Source organism: Sander vitreus, chromosome 3, assembly GCF_031162955.1.
Source record: "Sander vitreus isolate 19-12246 chromosome 3, sanVit1, whole genome shotgun sequence".
NCBI classification, from domain to species: Eukaryota; Metazoa; Chordata; class Actinopteri; order Perciformes; family Percidae; genus Sander; species Sander vitreus.
Window position 1 is genome coordinate 7,447,670 of NC_135857.1, and position 18,229 is coordinate 7,465,898.

An 18,229-nucleotide genomic window follows, 5' to 3' on the forward strand; every position below is an offset into this window, starting at 1 on the left:
GCAGTTTGCCTACAGAGCCAATAGGTCTGTAGACGACGCAGTCAACCTGGCCCTACACTACATCCTCCGGCACCTGGACTCCGCAGGAACCTACGCCAGGATCCTGTTTGTGGACTTCAGCTCTGCCTTTAACACCATCATCCCGGCTCTGCTTCAGGAGAAACTCTCCCAGCTTGGTGTGGCTGACTCCACCTGCAGGTGGATCATTGACTTCCTGTCTGACAGGAAGCAGCATGTGAAGCTGGGGAAAGACATCTCCGACTCACAGACCATCAGCACCGGATCCCCTCAGGGCTGTGTTCTTTCTCCTCTGCTTTTCTCCCTGTACACCAACAGCTGCACTTCCAGTCACCAGTCTGTCAAGCTTCTGAAGTTCACGGACGACACCTCCCTCATCTGACTCATCTCTGATGGTGACAAGTCTGCCTACAGGTGGGAGGCTGACCACCTGGTGAAGTGGTGCAAGTAAAACAATCTAGAGCTCAATGCTCTAAAGACAGTGGAGATGGTTGTGGACTTCAGGAAGAATTCAGCCCCATCACCCTGTGTGACTCCACAATGTTAATTGTGGAGTCTTTCCGCTTCCTGGGAACTATCATCTCCCAGGACCTCAAGTGGGAGCTGAACATCAGCTCCCTCGTCAAGAAAGCACAACAGAGGATGTACTTCCTGCGTCAGCTGGAGAAATTCTACACAGCCATCATTGAGTCCATCCTCACATCCTCCATCACCATCTGGTATGCTGCTAGCACAGCCAAGGACAAGGGCAGACTGCAGCGTGTCATTCGGTCAGCTCAGAAGGTGATTGGCTGCAATCTGCCGCCGCTCCAGGACCTTTACGCCACCAGGACTCTGAAGCGTGCTGAAAAGATTGTGGCTGACCCCTCCCACCCCGGCAACAAACTCTTTGAGACACTCCCTTCTGGCAGAAGGCTGAGGTCCATCAGGACCAAAACCTCATGTCCCAAGGACAGTTTTTTCCCCTCTGCCACTAGCCTTATTAACAAGGCCCAGAAACCACCCTGACTCTCTCCACACCCCACCTCTGGCTCTACATGGCACTGTACTTAATCTGCTCTTTTTTATCTTAATTCTTACTCTCTTATTTTTAATACATTATGTGTGTGTATATATATATATACATATATTTATACTTATATTGTTTGTTCTGTTTAACATGTTTGTTTAACTTATTTTAGAGACCACCAAACAAATTCCTTGTATGTGTAAAAAACATACTTGGCAATAAAGCTTTTCTGATTCTGATTCTATAGGCAGATTAATCGATTACACAAAAACACACATTCATTAGACATGTGGTAAAACCGCCCATTATCACAGAGTAAAAGTTCTGCTGTAAATGTTTAATTAAAGTAAAAAGAGAGGCATTATCAGTGTGCTGGATAGTTTAAGAAATAATAATGCATTAGATTTTATTTGTGATATGTTGTGAGTAGAATATGAATCTGCCACAATCTCTGTCAGGTAAATGTAGTAGTACGATGTTTTCCTCTGAAAGTAGTATACAGTTAGTTGTATATTAAGTGCTTTGTGGTCCCTCTGTAAGTTATTTCGGAGTACAGCGGTTCTGGAGAAAGCTACAAGCAGCAATACAGGAGGCCGGGCACTGTACTAGTTCAATGAATGCACAAAAAACACAAAGATGCCAGCCTATTGCTTTATTAGACTCTGTATGTTATCAACTTCAACTTGTCCATCCCTAATCCAGTTTCACTCTCTTTTCACCACTGGGATCTTGCCCTGCCTACCTTTTTAAATGCCCACCTGAACCTGCCACAGAAACAAAAGCATTACTCCTCCATATTTAAACAGCTCAGAGGCCTTAGTCAGCAAGGCAGTCTTTTCCATCTTGCAATATGCCACACAGCCGAAAAAGAGAAGGTGATGGGAAAACAAGCAGACAGCTGTTAGAGTGGCGAATTGGAGTTTAAATTGCATGATTCAGGCTAGCAGCAGGCTGGGGGGCCTGGGGAATGGCATGCCTGAGTGAGCTGGTAGAAAAGCACAGGCTCTAAGCTCGCTGAGTCGCTGGAGCTCTTCTGTCTGAATTTTTATAGTCCCTGGGAATGAGTGCATGGACGGTTAGTTCATTACATTGAAAGCTCCGGAACAATGTGTCCTTATTATTGCCACCCTCAGATGGACGTCATTTGTACAACCATGTGTACATTTCATTAAATCCCAATTCTCCCTTCACCACTGCAGAGCTGCTTTTATAATTCCACTTCTATTAGACAGAAAAAAAGACCAGAGGAGGATGGAGTAGGTATTATGGAGGTTTATATTTTAAGCTTTAACCAGCATGTTGTGCCAGTGTGTATTCATTCAGGTGTAGTATTGATCAGTTGTAAAATTATATATATATAGTTATAAATATATAACCCATGAAAATATATCTATCATATCTAGGGATGGGGATCGTTAATTTGTATTGATATTGATACACTTTCTGAGACTGCTTAACGATCCGAGTCTTTATCTATACCATTATCAATACTTTTCTATTTGGTGAAAAGACGAGACGACAAATTCCTAATCTTAACAGAACTATTATTGCTTTTATTGCGATACTTCTGTCTCTGTTGCTGTTTTTGTTTTAACAAGCTGATTAAGCAGCCCACAGAGCGGTTCTCTCAGTAGCCAGTCTGACTATGTTTTGAATAATTTGCGGTGGGGAGGCTAGTCTTTACCTATGCTCTTTACGCACACACTGCTCGTAAATCATTTTTCTGGTTCGCGCACGTATCTATTTTTAGACATAACGTTATGTGATCCACTAGTCTCGATAGCAGTATTGATAAGCTTGGACCTTTATTGATTTTCGGGTTTTGAGAAATTTCAAGACTGTATGGCTGCAGCCTGGAGCGTCCCATGTCATGCCATCCCGCCTGGTGCCGTCCCCGAGCTTCTACTTTTCAAAATAAAAGCTCACGTCTGGAATAAAATCCCTGAGCTTCTACTTTTCAAAATAAAAGCTTGCGTCTGGAATAACACACATGTACACATACAACAAATTATTATACAAAATTTAAAATTGAAATACAAGGCGTTTTTCCTTTTCCTTGTCAAAAGGGAATGTGAACATTTTAAACATGCTTCGATTTTCATTTTCTATTTCATATAACAAAAAATTAAATCACTAGAAAACAGAAATTAAAAAATGCCTTTTTCTTTCATATTCTGCAAAGAAAAGAAAATATGAATAAAACACGAGCGAGGCAGATTCGTCTGATTCCCAGCTTAGCTAGAGCGGGTAACGCCAGCTCTGCAGACGGACCAGAGTCAGTCAACACTGGGGAGCGAACATAGAGCGAACCAGGGACCCAGGTCATAGCGCTGGTGGCTAGCTGCTAGCTAGCTGCAGAGGCAGCAGCGAACATTATAATATTAGACCCAGCACCGGAGGTCTGATCCCCATGATCTGATCCCGAACCGCCGGTGACTTTCTGCCAGATCAGCAAGCTTAAGGACAACAACAGAAAGTTTGCTGGGATCAGACTTTGGCGCTGTACGGTAACGTTAATGTAACAGTAACGTCGTGAACTGAAAGTCTATTTCCTCAGCTGGCTTGACTCTCTTCGGGCGAAGCTGTCTTCTGCGGGTAGAGACAGAGAGTCAGAGGAAGGCAGGGAGAGAGGGTAATAAAGAAATGTATCGAATCGAATGACCAAAACATACACTGACCCTCCTTGATTGCAAACGTGGTCACGAACTTAACCGTGAGTCCATCTGGAAAATAATTCACGATTTCATATTTTGGCCCACTGAACTTACCGTTGGACACGCCTGGGCATGAGATGGGATGGCATGAGACGGGATGGCATGACATGGGACGCTCCACGCTGCAGCCATACCCGCCTCAGAAATTTGATAGAACCGGGTCTCGACACCCATCCCTAATCGTATCTGAGGTAACACACACTCAACAACTACAACTACCAAGATTGCCATGATATTTTGTATGAACATCCAAATACCTCAGAGGACAATTCCTAGGGACTGTAATGACTCCCTGATCTCCCCTCTAGAGTAACTAGCAGGCCAAAAACTCCACTTGAACAACACTCTTGCCAATGATGAGGCATCTGGGAAACTTATGATCACATTTCCATCAAATTTTATGTGGCTATTTATGTCCCTTGTGGTTTTTGGCATCCTTATGACCTTTCCTTTTGCACTTCTGTTTGAACACACAAATCTGATAAGGGAATAAGCCGATTGGCATGAAATTTACTGAGCACAGTACATTAATGCACTTCTTGTAAATTGGATCCTCCAGGAGGTTTCTCTTGCACAAAAATCAGGCTAAATTGTCAGATGTGTATCAAATTGTACTCAGGCCATCAATCAAACAGGTTTAACAACAGGCGGTTAAGTGTTGATGCTATCGGTCTCATTGCCTTTCATGTAATGGCACTCTCAGGACAAACTTTACATTATTTGCACAACTGGCTCTAACACAAGTAAAAGTGAGTAAAATAGCAGTAAATGGTGAAAAAGAAATGTGTGTGCTTTCACATCTGCTCATTGGCACAAGTTGTTTTTATTCCAATCTTTTTGAATGTTAGTTGAATTTTTGTATACATCTTGAGAAATATTGTATCTTTGCATGACACAGCATATCTACACTATGGCTCTTTTTCAAATTCCACAGTACTTTGTAAAACCCCAAATGTTTGCATTTGTTTGGATGGAAAATCCAAACAGACAACCTGGTCTCAGTCAGAAAAAAATAGCTGCTCTTCGTACATCACTGCGTGGTGGTATAGAGCATGCCTGGAAAGGTATGGTCAGACCTTAAAATTACCATAACATATTCAGTAATGTTTTCATCATATTTAGCATAAACATAGACATTGATGATTACATCCATAACAATATTTCCTTAATGTGCGTTGAGCTAAACTTTTGTCAGTTGGGAGAGTAAAACCTGTGTTTTTCTAGAAGATCACATATAGTACTTGCTGGCTGTGTTAATTAAACTTCAAATATGACTTCAGGTGAGTAGAGACCACATTTACATAGTCTGTGATTAGAGAGCATAATAAGCTAGACAAGACAGTATTTTGTGAATTCCAAGTTCCACAAGGCTCTGTGATGGGACCAATTCTGTTCACCTTATATATCCTTCCTCTAGGCAATATTATTAGGAACGTTCACTGTTATGCAAATGATACCCAATTATATGTATCATCAAGCCAGAAGAAACCAATCAGTTAGTTAAAGGTACAATATGCAACATTTCTGCATTAAAATGTCTAAAAACGACCATACCTATGTTATATATTTGTATGAGTTGTGTTCTTACACTATCCCAAATGTTTCCACCAAATTTCAAACCTGAGAAATCTGTTATTTTATTTTCAGACACGGGTTATTTTTAGTATAATTGTTTTGACCACGGTTAACAGCACTGGGCTAACTCACGAATAAGTTCACTAGTGACGTTAACGTTAGCTGTATAGATAGATGATTAATCTAATGCAAATATAGCCAGCTAGCACACCCCAGTCTGTCTGCCTCACTCCCCCGGCGCAGAGAGACTCAGTCGGGATGACAGCTGACAACAGCCCCGGGACACCGGAACTAAACAGAGCTGAATTAGCAGAACTTTTATGCATTTCTTTCACATCTACTGCAGTCAGATTCACTGTGTTCACTCGAAAGGAATCACTTCACATGGGTAGGCACTTTTAATGACATTTTGAACATGTTAAGAGGCTAAAAACAAGTTTAAAACTTGCCCTGTTTAAGCCTGTTGGGTGCTAATACTAGCAAGAGGATAACACGGTGTAGGCAGCACAGATTGTTTTCATTTTTCTCGCTACTGACAGCACTCCAAATTTAAAAACATCAGAGCTACGTGTTGGAATCGACCGGAATTCTCCTTTAAGCACCAAAACGGAAAGTTAAGATTACAGAAAAGTGAAGGGGGAGATCATTCCGTGCAGTTGGGAGATGTTCTGCAGCTGCACAACGGCCATCGAACGTCCTCGCCATCCCGGACATTCCCCCGGCAATACCCATCCACACCCGTCTCTCAGCCTCATTGAGTAGCTAGCTAGCGGTACAACAAACCCTGACCGCCCGGTGTTGAAACCATCCAAAAGGTGACATTGACATGTGAAATATTTTGTGTTTTAGCTGCTGGCTAATGTTAGCTTGCTGGCTAACTGGTCAGCTACCAATAAAAATCGAATCAAGAAAAACGTAATTATGTTGGGGAAACTGCAGCTATTTTATTAGAACAACATAAATAAACGTTACTAAACTTAACGTGAATAAACTTGAATGGGTAAACTCGTCCGTGAACAGATGCATTCTAATCAGCGATGGTGTTTAACACTAAAAACTAGAACTCCCATAATTCCACGCAAATTCCCAACGTCATCAAAAGTCCGTGTTTACCATCCATTGTTTTGGTTGAGAGACCCCTAGCGGCAGAAAGTTACATATTGTATGTTTAAACCTTAAGCATGCATTAAGGACATAAAATCCTGGATCACCTGCAATTTCCTGATGTTAAACTCAGACAAAGTTATTGTGTTGGGCCGTAAACATCTCTGAAGCTCATTATCCAAAGATATAGCTACTCTGGATGGCATTTCACTGGCCTCTAGCACTACTGTCAGAAATCCCATGATCAGGATATATCCTTTAACGCCCACATAAAACACATTTTAAGAACCGCTTTTTTTCACCTGCGTAACATTGCTAAAATTAGGCATCTCCTGTCTAGAAACAATTCAGAAAAACTAGTCCATGCTTTTGTTACTTCGAGGTTGGACTATTGTAATTCCTTACTATCAGGTTGCTCAAACAAGTCCCTTAAGATTCTCCAGCTGATCAAGAATGCTGCAGCGCTTGTACTGACAAGAACTAAGAAAAAAGATCATATTTCTCCTGTATTAGCTTCTCTGCATTGGCTTCCTGTAAAATCTTTAATTGAAAATCCTTCTCCTGACCTACAAAGCTCGTAGTGGTCAGGCACCATCATATCTTAAAGAGCTCATAATACCCTATTGCCCCACTAGAGCACTGTGCTCCCAGAATGCAGAGTTAATTGTTGTTCCCAGAGTCTCCAAAAGTAGAATGGGAGCCAGAGCCAGCCAGACAGACAGACAGACAGACAAGACACAGCGATAGCCCCTAGAGAGTTTTATTTTTCATTTAATACCAGATATTTAATGCTAAAGTCAAGTTGTCTTGAAATGGTTTTGTTTAATGCTGACTTTTCGTATATTCCAATGAGGTATAATGCTCTCCATAATGTTCCATATACAATATATTCTGTTAATGCACTGTATGTACAGTGTGTATGTATGTCTGTGTTATTAAAAAACAAGAAAAGCCAAATGTCAAACATTTGTGCCCAGGGAGTCTGTAACTTGATGATCTTTGGCTAGTGTGACCAAGAGGAATTATTACAGCAAACATATTGACATCTGGCTATTGTTGTAAGGTTGTGTAAGACAGACTTGAAAATTGTGGGCCTATCGTTGACCCATAGAGGTAACAGATCAGAAGAAAGTAATTGGAATCATTTTTGTCATGGTCATATGTTAACAGTTTTGGTAAACACTGACAAAAAACAATGACAACGATATTTATTTTTAGACGTATTGGAGTAATAGGCTGTTTACACAGCAGCTAGTGCTGTAGAAAACCCTCTGAATTTCAATCAAGGAGTTTTGTGCATCAAAATGAATGCATGGTATACACTATGGTCAATCATTAGGTCTTTAGTGACAGCCAGATCTCTGAGGACTTGGCTGGTACTAATGGCCTTCCTGGTTTTAACTACTATAGGTGGTGAAGATCAATGTGTGCTACTGGAGAGAGAAGGTTCCTGGTTCATACAACGTGAAGCAGCGCTTTCCCTGCTTTTTGGTGACTGAGGGCAAGGAGTCCAAAAAGCACATCTACGGCCTCCCGTCCAACGAGTACCCAGGCCTGGTGAAGGTATGTCACAGTACTGAACCCTCAAGTGTGAGTAGAGAAGCTCTAGATTCTGTACAGACCCCCCATAATTCATGGTAATAATATAAAGTAGACTTTGTTAATGATCATTTATGTTTTAATGTGATTTCATCTATCACATCTATCTGCTTTTCTGGTTGATCATTTGACTTCATTATTCAACATTAGTATCTAAACCAGTGCTGTGTGTGCACTGAAGCAAACTGCTTTTTATTAAATTAAAATACATGAACACACTGGAGCACTGCTTATCTTATGATGTGACTTATTACAGAATACCAAAACATGTGTTGTCTTATAACCATAAACTCAGTTTGCTAAACAGCATACAGTTAAATTTTTTTATTGTAGGAATAAATTTTTATTAGGGCTGTCAATCGATTAAAATATTTAATTGCGATCAATCGCAAATTAACAACACATTTTTTATCTGTTCTAAATGTTCTTTAAAGGGATATTTTTCAAGTTTTTAATGCTCTTATCAACATGGGAGTGGACAAATGCTTGCTTTATGCAAATGTTTATTCATTGCAACAGTCCAAAACAATGACAAATACTGTCAAGAATAATCAACGTACTATGTAGCTTTTGATGAAAAAAAAAAAGCTTTATGAAAAGTTGTAATAGGGAGAATGGTGCCTGTGTCATTCCCACTGCGCGCCCCAAGCACCTGTTTCACGCACTATGTAACTTTGGCGAGCAGGTCCGATCACCTGGGAGAAGTGTGAAACGCTTGACGGCACTACCACTGATTTTGGAGAATTTTTTTTGTTGTTTTCACTCTGATGTCCTCCGGCTGCTCTGCCTCAATTCTCTGTGATTTACGGAGGTTTCTGATGGACAGGAAGCTTTACTTGTGCTGAAGTGGTTATTGCTAAGGCTAGCAGCTAACTGCTGCAACATAATGCATGTTTAAAGCATTTGTCTAATGCCATGGTGGCCATTTTTGCGCATTCACCATGAAACAGGAAGTTGTTGTAACTCAAATGTGCATTGTCCAATCTGCTCCAAATTTCTCATGCTTATAAGAGTCCAGGCTGAGGACATCTACATGGCAATATAGATTAATCGTCATAGCGCAACCAACTGGCAACAGGAAGTCAGCTGTGTGTAACGAACATTCGATTATGTTCTGATTTCGGTATCAAATAATTGTAGTGGAATAAACCATATCCGTGGAGAGTTAAGCAGTAGTCTGGCGACTGGACAGCAGAGCATGAGGCTGCCAGCAGAACCGCAGATTAGTGACATGTCTGGCTGGGACGACCAACAGAGTTTCTGGCTCAGCGTTGGCAGGGGAGGCCGATGGGGGTTCTGGGATTTCCATGGCGCTGGAAAGCTGCGCGAGCCAAGGTGTCAGGGGGCCATGGGGACTACGCCTCCTCCTTGGGACTCAATGGTACCCCGTGAAAATAGCCAGGCGAGTCCCCGCAAAAGATGAGCCACAGATATCAGAGTGGCTCCTCAACGTGTCAAGATGCAGCCCGGGGATAGAGGGTATGGACCGGCATACGCGAAACAAGCCAGATTAGGACAGGAAGGCCAAGGCCAGTGGATTAGAGTGGAAGCTGGTTGCTAGCAGACTGGAGGTTTGCAGACTGGGAAGCAGGCTCAAAACCGGAAGGCAGGGGTGTAGGCTAGAGCCTAGCAGACAAGGTTAGAGCAGATTTGAAGTCCTCTGCCAGTCCAGGTAGCCATTTTGCTAGCCCAGGCTTAGAATAAACCTTCCGTTTTGGCATTAAAGCACATCATTCGGCTGGAATGGTGCTTTTGAGAACCACATTGCCATGGTGGTACAATTGCAGTCCACTTTGAAATAAAAACACTGGTGCAACGTCAACTGTAAAATGTGATTTGTCCTACCTCAACATCAGATTAGTTGTGGGAGTTGTGCTGGGTTTGATGTCATCTGATGGCACATCTCTATTTTGGGCATTATGGCGGGCCAGCATGAGCTCTCAGCCTAATAGCAGACCACATGCATAGAGGAGAGGGGTGGACAGATGGTGATGCCACATCACATTATTCACTCTGAGACACTGTCACCACAGCTACTGTATGTCCAATGTTTGGACCATTTAACGTAATTTGGAAAAGATCCCTCAGTGAAGCAGAAATGAAATTGTATTTTTGTATTGTTTGTTTGGTTTTTACCGCATGGACCTGACAGAATGTTGTCTACATCAGAAAAATCCTGTGGAATAAAATAAAAACTGCAGCTCTTTTAATTCCCCAGCCTCCTCGCTGTTTCTCTGTTCTCTGGTGAGACTGTGTGTCAGACCTGGCTGACAGGAGCAGCACACAAAAGCAGCTCTGGAAGTGTGTGTATGACAGTCACCCCTTTTGTCATTTTACCTTTCAAGCTTGCGATAGGAGCACTAAAAGGTGATGCAGACATGTGAAACATGTCATTTTCTGCCTTATTATTTAGCTTTATGTGAAACATTACTTGATGACTAAAATAACCCCTTTCAGCACTGCATGAACATAGCTGTGGGATTCTGTCTTAATACAATACTTTGTATACATGCTTTATGTACTTTGAAAGAGGTATTTGTCTGACTCAGGCTACTGAAGCCCTGCATCAAATATAGTTTGCATTTTAGCACAGATTTGAGGGCAACTACAAGTATTAGTTTAATATAATAACCGTTTTGTTGAAGGAATTTGGCTTTGGATCCTATTTTGGATTTATTTGTATTTCTTTCACTTGCAGTAGGCATGTGCTGTATGTGTATATGGCTGGGTACCAAATTCAATACTTTTTAGACACCGTAAACATCTCATCAGCGTCAGTGAGCCAATAAGCATGCAGCATGCTTCTACTGACATCTAATGTCTGTGATTGGCTGCCTAATGTCACACGTTGTAGAGACACAGGAAAATCTCTACGTTACACACAGAGACGGCTCACGTAATAGGCAACCTGGTCTCACGCCAGTTCGTGAAATGGTCACGTTATTTTGATTTATTGTGTACAGGTCATGATTTTCGAACGTGACCATTTCACGGACTGCCATGACACTGGGCTGCTCTGGGGGACGCAACAACGGGGAAATTAAATGCCATAACGGGGAAATTAAACGCCACACGCCAGCGACAACAACGGGACGAACCGCCACAAGCGGGATGCGATCCCCGGGCACAGGGACACGATCCGCGGTATCTGTAGCACACAACAATGGGGAAATGAAACGCCACATGCCGGCCACAACAACAGGACGGTTGTGGTTAGGAAAAGAAGAACGGGGAAAGGAACCGTCACACGCAGGAGACGCCGACAACAACGGGACGGTTGTGGTTAGGAAGAGAATAACGCGGAAAGGAACTGCAACACGTGGGGCGCGATCCCCGGTCTCCGGGGTGAAAGTTCTGTGTTGTTTGACCCATCCACCACCCTGAATCGATTCAATAACATGACCATTTCACGAACTGCCAAAAGTATCGTTTAGGAACGACACCCAGCCCTATATGTGAGCCATGTGTCTGCATTAGGGGTGTGACGAGACACCCAGCTGACGAGACGAAACACGAGATTGGGTTCACGAGATTGAGGCAAGACTAGATTTTAAGCTATTTTACAGAAAACTTCAATGAAGAAATAACACAGAAGAAATTGTCCTTTATTCAACCAAAAGTCACAAAATGAAAACGGTGGTTTTGCCACAAACTCAAATGACTGGCTTCTCTCCTGTATAACTAACAGTTACACTGTTACTTATTCCCTATGTATGGTGGAGAGAGAGTCTCTTTACTCAGAGAACCAAGGTTACATTTATTTAACCAAGCGTTTTCTGGCAGTAGTTGAGACCAAAGGTTTTTAACTTAAATATGTCATTGTACAGTAGACAGAGAGAAATAAAGCTTATTTTTCTATTGTTTCACATTGATTACATTCTAAAGCACAAATAAATTACCATCAAACACTCTTTGATTTTTGTGAAGACTGATGCTCTTTTCTTCTCCTCTGCATTTTAGTAATTGCAGCAGTAAACAAGGAAGTAGGCTACTCTAGTATTGATTTATGAACGTTATAGGATGAACGGAGGACATTTCTCTTTGTTTAATATCATTAAAAGTAAAGTTAGGTTTTGCTGCCCGCTTCCCAATTCATTTTAAAAAGGACAGAGATAGAGAGTGGTCTGCGCGAGACAGCGCCACAGCAAAATGCACGCTGGTGTTTTGGTGTTTGGTGTTTTAAGCCCCCCCTAAGCCACTTGGATTAGGCAATGGTTAGGGTTAGATGCCTTGAAGTCGACGGTCACAGTGCTGCCTTGAAGCCGACGTTGGGGGCTTAAAACACCATCGAGCATGTGTCTCGGCCAAGAGAGAGAGAGGTAGAGAGAGAGCGAGAGAGACTGGGAGAGAGGGAGAGTGGCGGTACTCTCTAACGTTCTAACGCTGGGTTTTAGAGGCAGCTTTCTTCTTCTATCGCTTTGCAAAAGTAAACTCTGAGTCAACTTTGGAGAACGGGCGGGGGATCTTCTATGCAAATTTTGAGGCTGCTGCTCTGCACTTATGTACTGAGACACTTTTTACCACAACGAGATCTCGTCGCACCTCTATTCTGCATGTATTGATTTGTGTTCTTGCTACTCCCCGCACAAGTTTTGAAGAAGCATTGCAAGTGGACATTATGTATTGGGGAGGATACATCATTGGTGGGACTATGTACTGTAGCCAGTGGTGTATCCTACATGATACACAGGTATACGCAGTATACCCACTAAGAAAGCTCCAGGATTTCCACATACTAGGGCTGCAGCTATCGATTATTTTAGTAAACGAGTATTCTACCGTTTATTCCATCGATTAATTGTGTAATCGGATAAGAAATACTTTACTACGTATTTTCTTGTCTTTGTTTTTGGTAGTTGTTGTGTTTGGTGTAGTTTCATAGTCCACGACTCTGTGATTTACTTTTGTCGGGGTCCACTTCGTGGAATGGATGATTAAGTTAGATTCAATGTTTTCTGTTGAGATGCTGAAGCATTGACGTCGTGCTATTATTGTGGTAATATGTTTGTAATATGTAAAATGTTTGAACTGATTCCAAACTTTGGACACTTTCTGTCATTTTCTCCAGCCTGCCTCTTCTCTTAGACCCTCACTATTCACGCTCTTTCTTCATTTTGTAATCTGCGCCGTCTTCATGGCATGTGTTGCCAGCAGCGTCAGCCCGGTGTGCGACAGTAATAATCATCCGTCACACCGATATAACATTGGTAACATCGATTAAATGAAGCTTCGAGGCAAATCATTTTGCATCGAGATTTTTTAGTAATCGAATTATTCAAGTTACTCAAGGAATCGTTTCAGCCCTACCTATACCCACTTAAAAATGTGCATTTGGCACGTAACAACAACAACATACTTAATGTTGATATATTTTTCATTTTCATCAGTGTTTTTTTTTCTTCGCATAGGCTAAATAAAAGGTATTTCCACTGTAAATTGGTGCATAAAAGTGTGTCAGAATGCAGTAAATGAAGTCTTTGGCGCTCAAGATTGTCCTCGGGGAGGACACCCAGAGTCCCCACTATGATATGAACCCACAACAACGTTTAAAAACAACACAAGACAGCACAAGTGTTAAAGTATGCAGGGTTGCCAAGCTTTTAGTGTTTCATATAGAGATAATATTGATGATGTCTGACTCTGTGTGCAGGTATGCTACCATGCGGGCGCTGAGACAGACCCAGACCAGAGGGACAGGCAGACAGACCGGTCTGATATTGACATCCTCCAGCACTACATCGCCCGCTGTTTACCTGGCCTGGTCCCAGAACCCGCTGTGGTGGAGAGCTGCATGTATACGGTCAGTATTATTATTATTATTATTATGGTTCAAACCCTGAAGGGTACCTTATATGGCTGCCTAGGCCACAGTGTATGAATGTGTGTGAATGGTGCCTGTAATATGTAAGAGCACTTTGAGTAGTCGTTAAGGTTAGTAACGTGCACTATAAATGCAGTCTATTTATTATTTATTATTCTTATTTTCTTTTCTTTCGTTTTTTGGTTTTCTCTCTCTCTTTTCTATGCAAATCAACTGTTAACTGACAGTCTATCTACAGTATTTCTGTTTGTTGTATTATCTAAGAAAAGGGGCTGGGAAAATAAGATTTTGTCTTCATCCAGCTCCTTTCTGATCTTGGATATGTAATGTTATATAGCAAAAGTAATTTATGGTTCGATGTTAAAATGTGTCTGTGTCCATGAGCGAGTCAGCAACATATTAAAAGTACACTTTGAGGATAAGTTTTTTAAGTAAAAGAGTTTATTTTTATTTACAAATAATATGATAAGCTAACCAAAACTAATAGTCTGGAGGTCTGGAAGATCACGTTGTTAGCCTACCGGCTACAAACAGGCTCGGTAGTGATCGCCACGGTAACATACTGCAGATCCAGTTAGACAGAGAATATTCAGTATAAACAGATCAGTGATGCTGTTCCGTGCTCATTGTTCTCCGTGAAGTTAGCTGGAAGTGAATGTAGCCCTGGTGTGTTTTTATGTGGACTGACTGAGTCAGACTCTCTTTATATACAGTCTATGGTCACACTAAAAAATAGCCTTTTAATGCTTGTCAGCAACCGGTCATATATGTGTGCTCTGATTAATTTGGCATGCAGTTAACACACCAGGCATCATTTAGATTGAATGAAAACTCTTCTCCCGTCTTCAAGTGCAGTGTAGTGGATAGAGACTGTAAAGACCCTGAACACCCATACAGGTGTTATCAGTTATTCAGGCTGATTGGACCTCTTCCCAGGATTGTGTGGGGGTGTCTAGACTGATTGATTGACATCTTCCTGAGTCTCCTGTTAGCATTGTTTAACCTGTGAGGGTGGGACAAATGACAGCTTCATCATTCTTATTGGTAGAAAGAATTTTTGACATAATAAGTTCCCATCAAAGCTCTGGCCCACCTTCAACCTGAGCAGAGTCTAATCAGCCGGAATAACTGATAACACGTGTGGCTGTTCAGAGGCTTTGTTAGAAGCTTTAATTGTGAAGTTTGTACATTTAGAACAGACAAAAAATGTGTGATTAATTTGCAATTTATCGCGAGTTGACTATGGACAATCATGTGATTAATCGCAACTAAATATTTTATTCGATTGACAGCCCTAAAAAACTCTTGAAATTTGCTGTGGATGGAATTTTAGTCGCCCGTTAACCTTTACCTGTTGTGCAAAATGACCAGATTGCCATGACATTTAATGTGCAAAAATCCCTTTTGAATCTGTAAGGTTTTAACCCCATTACTGCTGAGACTAAGAATAGCTAAATGATCAGTGTGTTGCTGGTTCGGTCCAACAGGGTCCTTTTGGAATGGATGAATGGATGTCAGCAGCCAGTAACAGGACTGCATCATCAACAACACCGTTACAGCTATAGTGCGTAGTTTCTGTCTCCCCCATGAGGAATTCTAGGTAATGACAACAACAATGTCAGCGCATCCACATGATACAAGCCTTCTGTGATCGCGCACCACCCCTACCCCTCCTCCACACAGTTGCTAGTAGCCAAGGAGGACATGGAGGATTAAAAAAACACGATGGACTCTTCAGAAGAGGTCATTATCTTCACTTGAGTTTCTGCGTGCGATTGATCCCGGACGACACAATCTTCTGAACATAGCCATACTGAGAAATACAGAGAGAGTTTTGTGGAGCTAAATAGCTTTGTATTAACTCATTTGGCAATGGCTTGAATGAAACGGACATCCATTAATATAAAATAGTTGCGCAATAATGTGTTTGAGTTTATTATTAAACTTTAAACTGTTAATATGAAGTGTACACCTTGCTGACTGGCTGTAGTTAATGATGCTAAATATTACTCAAATGCCATTCTCAGGTAATAGATTCTGTTTAGGCTGTGTGTGTGTGTGTGTGTGTGTGTGTGTTGCCTCTTCCCTCCGGCAACACAGCGAGACAGCTTTCACCACAATGATCACAAACTGAAGCTAAAGGAAAAACATTTCTGTGACCTTGTCCAATGCCCCTGAATATCCTGACAGTCACGCTCTTTTCTCACTTAACAGCAAGTGTTTTGTTCCATTACCACTGATGACAGACAGTTAAATGACATGTCTCTCTCTAACGTTTCGGGAAAATGTTGCCTTTTGTCAGGGGGGTCAGGGGGCCTTATGTATTCTACAATGGACTCTTTCATCCAGTTAACACATTTTCCACAAATACTTTGACAGGAGTAGAGAGGGAGCATGTCTGTCCTTGTCAAATGTGTTTTGAGGACAATCTGCACTTGATCAGTTCACTATTCATGTCTCCATATAGTGGAATGATGGGGCAGGAGAAAGAAGGCTGCAGCACTCTTGACTAAATGTCCACAATCTGCATTGCTTTTATCAGACGAGCATTGGGCTAAAGAGTCTGTGAGATTCCATCTCAGCTCTGCGCTTCTAAAGTCAAATTTATGGTTCTGCGGAGGCTCCACGCATAGCTTTCTCCGTAGCCTACGTAAGTGGCCTGAAGTTTATATTTGCGTGTTGGTGTGTGCGTCAATCTCTTTAAGAGAATAGCAGGGCCGGCATGTGTGTGTGGGGGGGGAGTGTGTGGTAGAGCGAGTGAGAGAGTGACAGCGATTAGCTTCGGAGCGAGTAGCGACTCTAGAGTCATAGTGAGAGAAACAAGGTCCGTTTTCGAAATCACCTACTACACACTGCAGACGACTGCAGTATGCAGTACCTGCTAAGTATGATCAGTCTGCGTACAGTAAAGGCAATGAGTCTGCGTTACCTAATTTGACAGAAATCTATCCGTATTTAAATGAATCAGCGGGAGAGTCCGGTACAGTCTGACTCTAGATAAAACTGAGATTAGCACTCATATTCAAGTTTATGTTCTGCTTGTTTAACTGTTGTTTGTTAAATTGCTCTTAAACTAATTTAGAGAGGATTTAAATTGCTATTTTTATTCTCAATTCTTGTCATTTTGGTGCTGTTGATTTTCCTTTGGTGTTGGCTAAAACCTCTTTTTGGGGGCGCCAAAAATGTTTCTATGCAGGAAAAACCCTGCAGTTCATACTTTTAAAACCAACAGGTTTGCAAGCAAGATCCCAAACTTGCAGCTTGGTCAGAGTGAATCGGTTTCTGCTATAATCTGGACCATCTCATTTTTATTTTGGACTTTTTTTTTATCTCTTCATGTTTTGTTGTTTTTGCAGCTAACGCCTGACCATGATTTTGTGCTGGACTGCCACCCCGTCTACAGCAACATTGTGTTTGGAGCAGGATTCTCAGGTACAGCACAATACACGTAAAAAACATCTCCAACTAAATGACAGAAATCTATGCAAGGGATCGTCTTTGACAGGCCATATGTCTGTTAGGATTGATTACCGGTATCCCACTTTTAACATAGCAAAATAACTTATCTTTGTCAGTATGGGAATCAAGCAAGGTCGTAGGTTTTGTTTCAACATTAGGGTGGACACATTATAACCGGGGGGTCTGGGAGTCCTCCTCCAAAAACCGTCAAACACTTTATTTCCTCTGTCTGAAATCGTTGGAAAACATATATTTACTGGTAAGAAGTAGGGCTGAATCCTAATATCCGATTATACGGATATTGATTTGTTGGGTAGGTGTTTGATTGTCAATTTTGGGATTCAAATATTCGTTTTTTCTTTTGTTTTTCATTTAATACTGTAATAAAGTTGAGACGGATTCAACTTTTGGGGAAACGCAGCCCTAAGAAAATTTGACAAAATGGAAAATTCTCTTATTATTAATTATTAATTTTTATTAAGATTTATAAAAAGAAAAAACGAACAAACTTAAATATATATTAACTTTTCAATCAAAATAAATTAACATCATCCTCTCTTTTCTTTTTTAACTTAGTTGCACATATATGCCAACAAGAAAATAAAGTGGACATGTAAAATGGAATTTCCACACCAGGGTTATTATAGTGCTACAAAACAGATCAAGTGATCACTAAATCAAAAGGTTTTGAGGTTTGGAATATGGTCATAACAAACTAACAGTACCAGTGACATCAAATTAAAAGGTATGAATAAGAACAAAGGACTCCTGGAAACCCCAACTTTTCTCTCAAATAACAGGCATGTCATTGAACACAATGTTGCTCACCTTCTTCACTGGGACAGGGAGGGGCACAGTTAGGGGGAGACTGGGGTGCTGCTGACTCATCTGTTGTCTGCTAAAAGCGCAAGGGACAATGATTTAATATGA

The 18,229-nt window shown here is 41.4% G+C and overlaps 1 protein-coding gene across 2 annotated transcripts in view; it reads left to right on the forward strand.

The window, feature by feature from the left end:
- pipox (pipecolic acid oxidase) overlaps positions 1 to 18,229 on the forward strand; it is a 70,931-nt gene that overhangs the window by 31,038 nt on the left and 21,664 nt on the right. Inside the window, exons 5-7 of one of the 2 annotated variants that reach the window (XM_078245831.1) lie at positions 7,831 to 7,983; positions 13,670 to 13,819; positions 17,197 to 17,272. In XM_078245831.1, coding sequence (XP_078101957.1) covers positions 7,831 to 7,983; positions 13,670 to 13,819; positions 17,197 to 17,272 — 379 coding nt within the window. The remainder of the gene's footprint in view (positions 1 to 7,830; positions 7,984 to 13,669; positions 13,820 to 17,196; positions 17,273 to 18,229) is intronic. The other variant, XM_078245832.1, reaches the window with a different exon arrangement.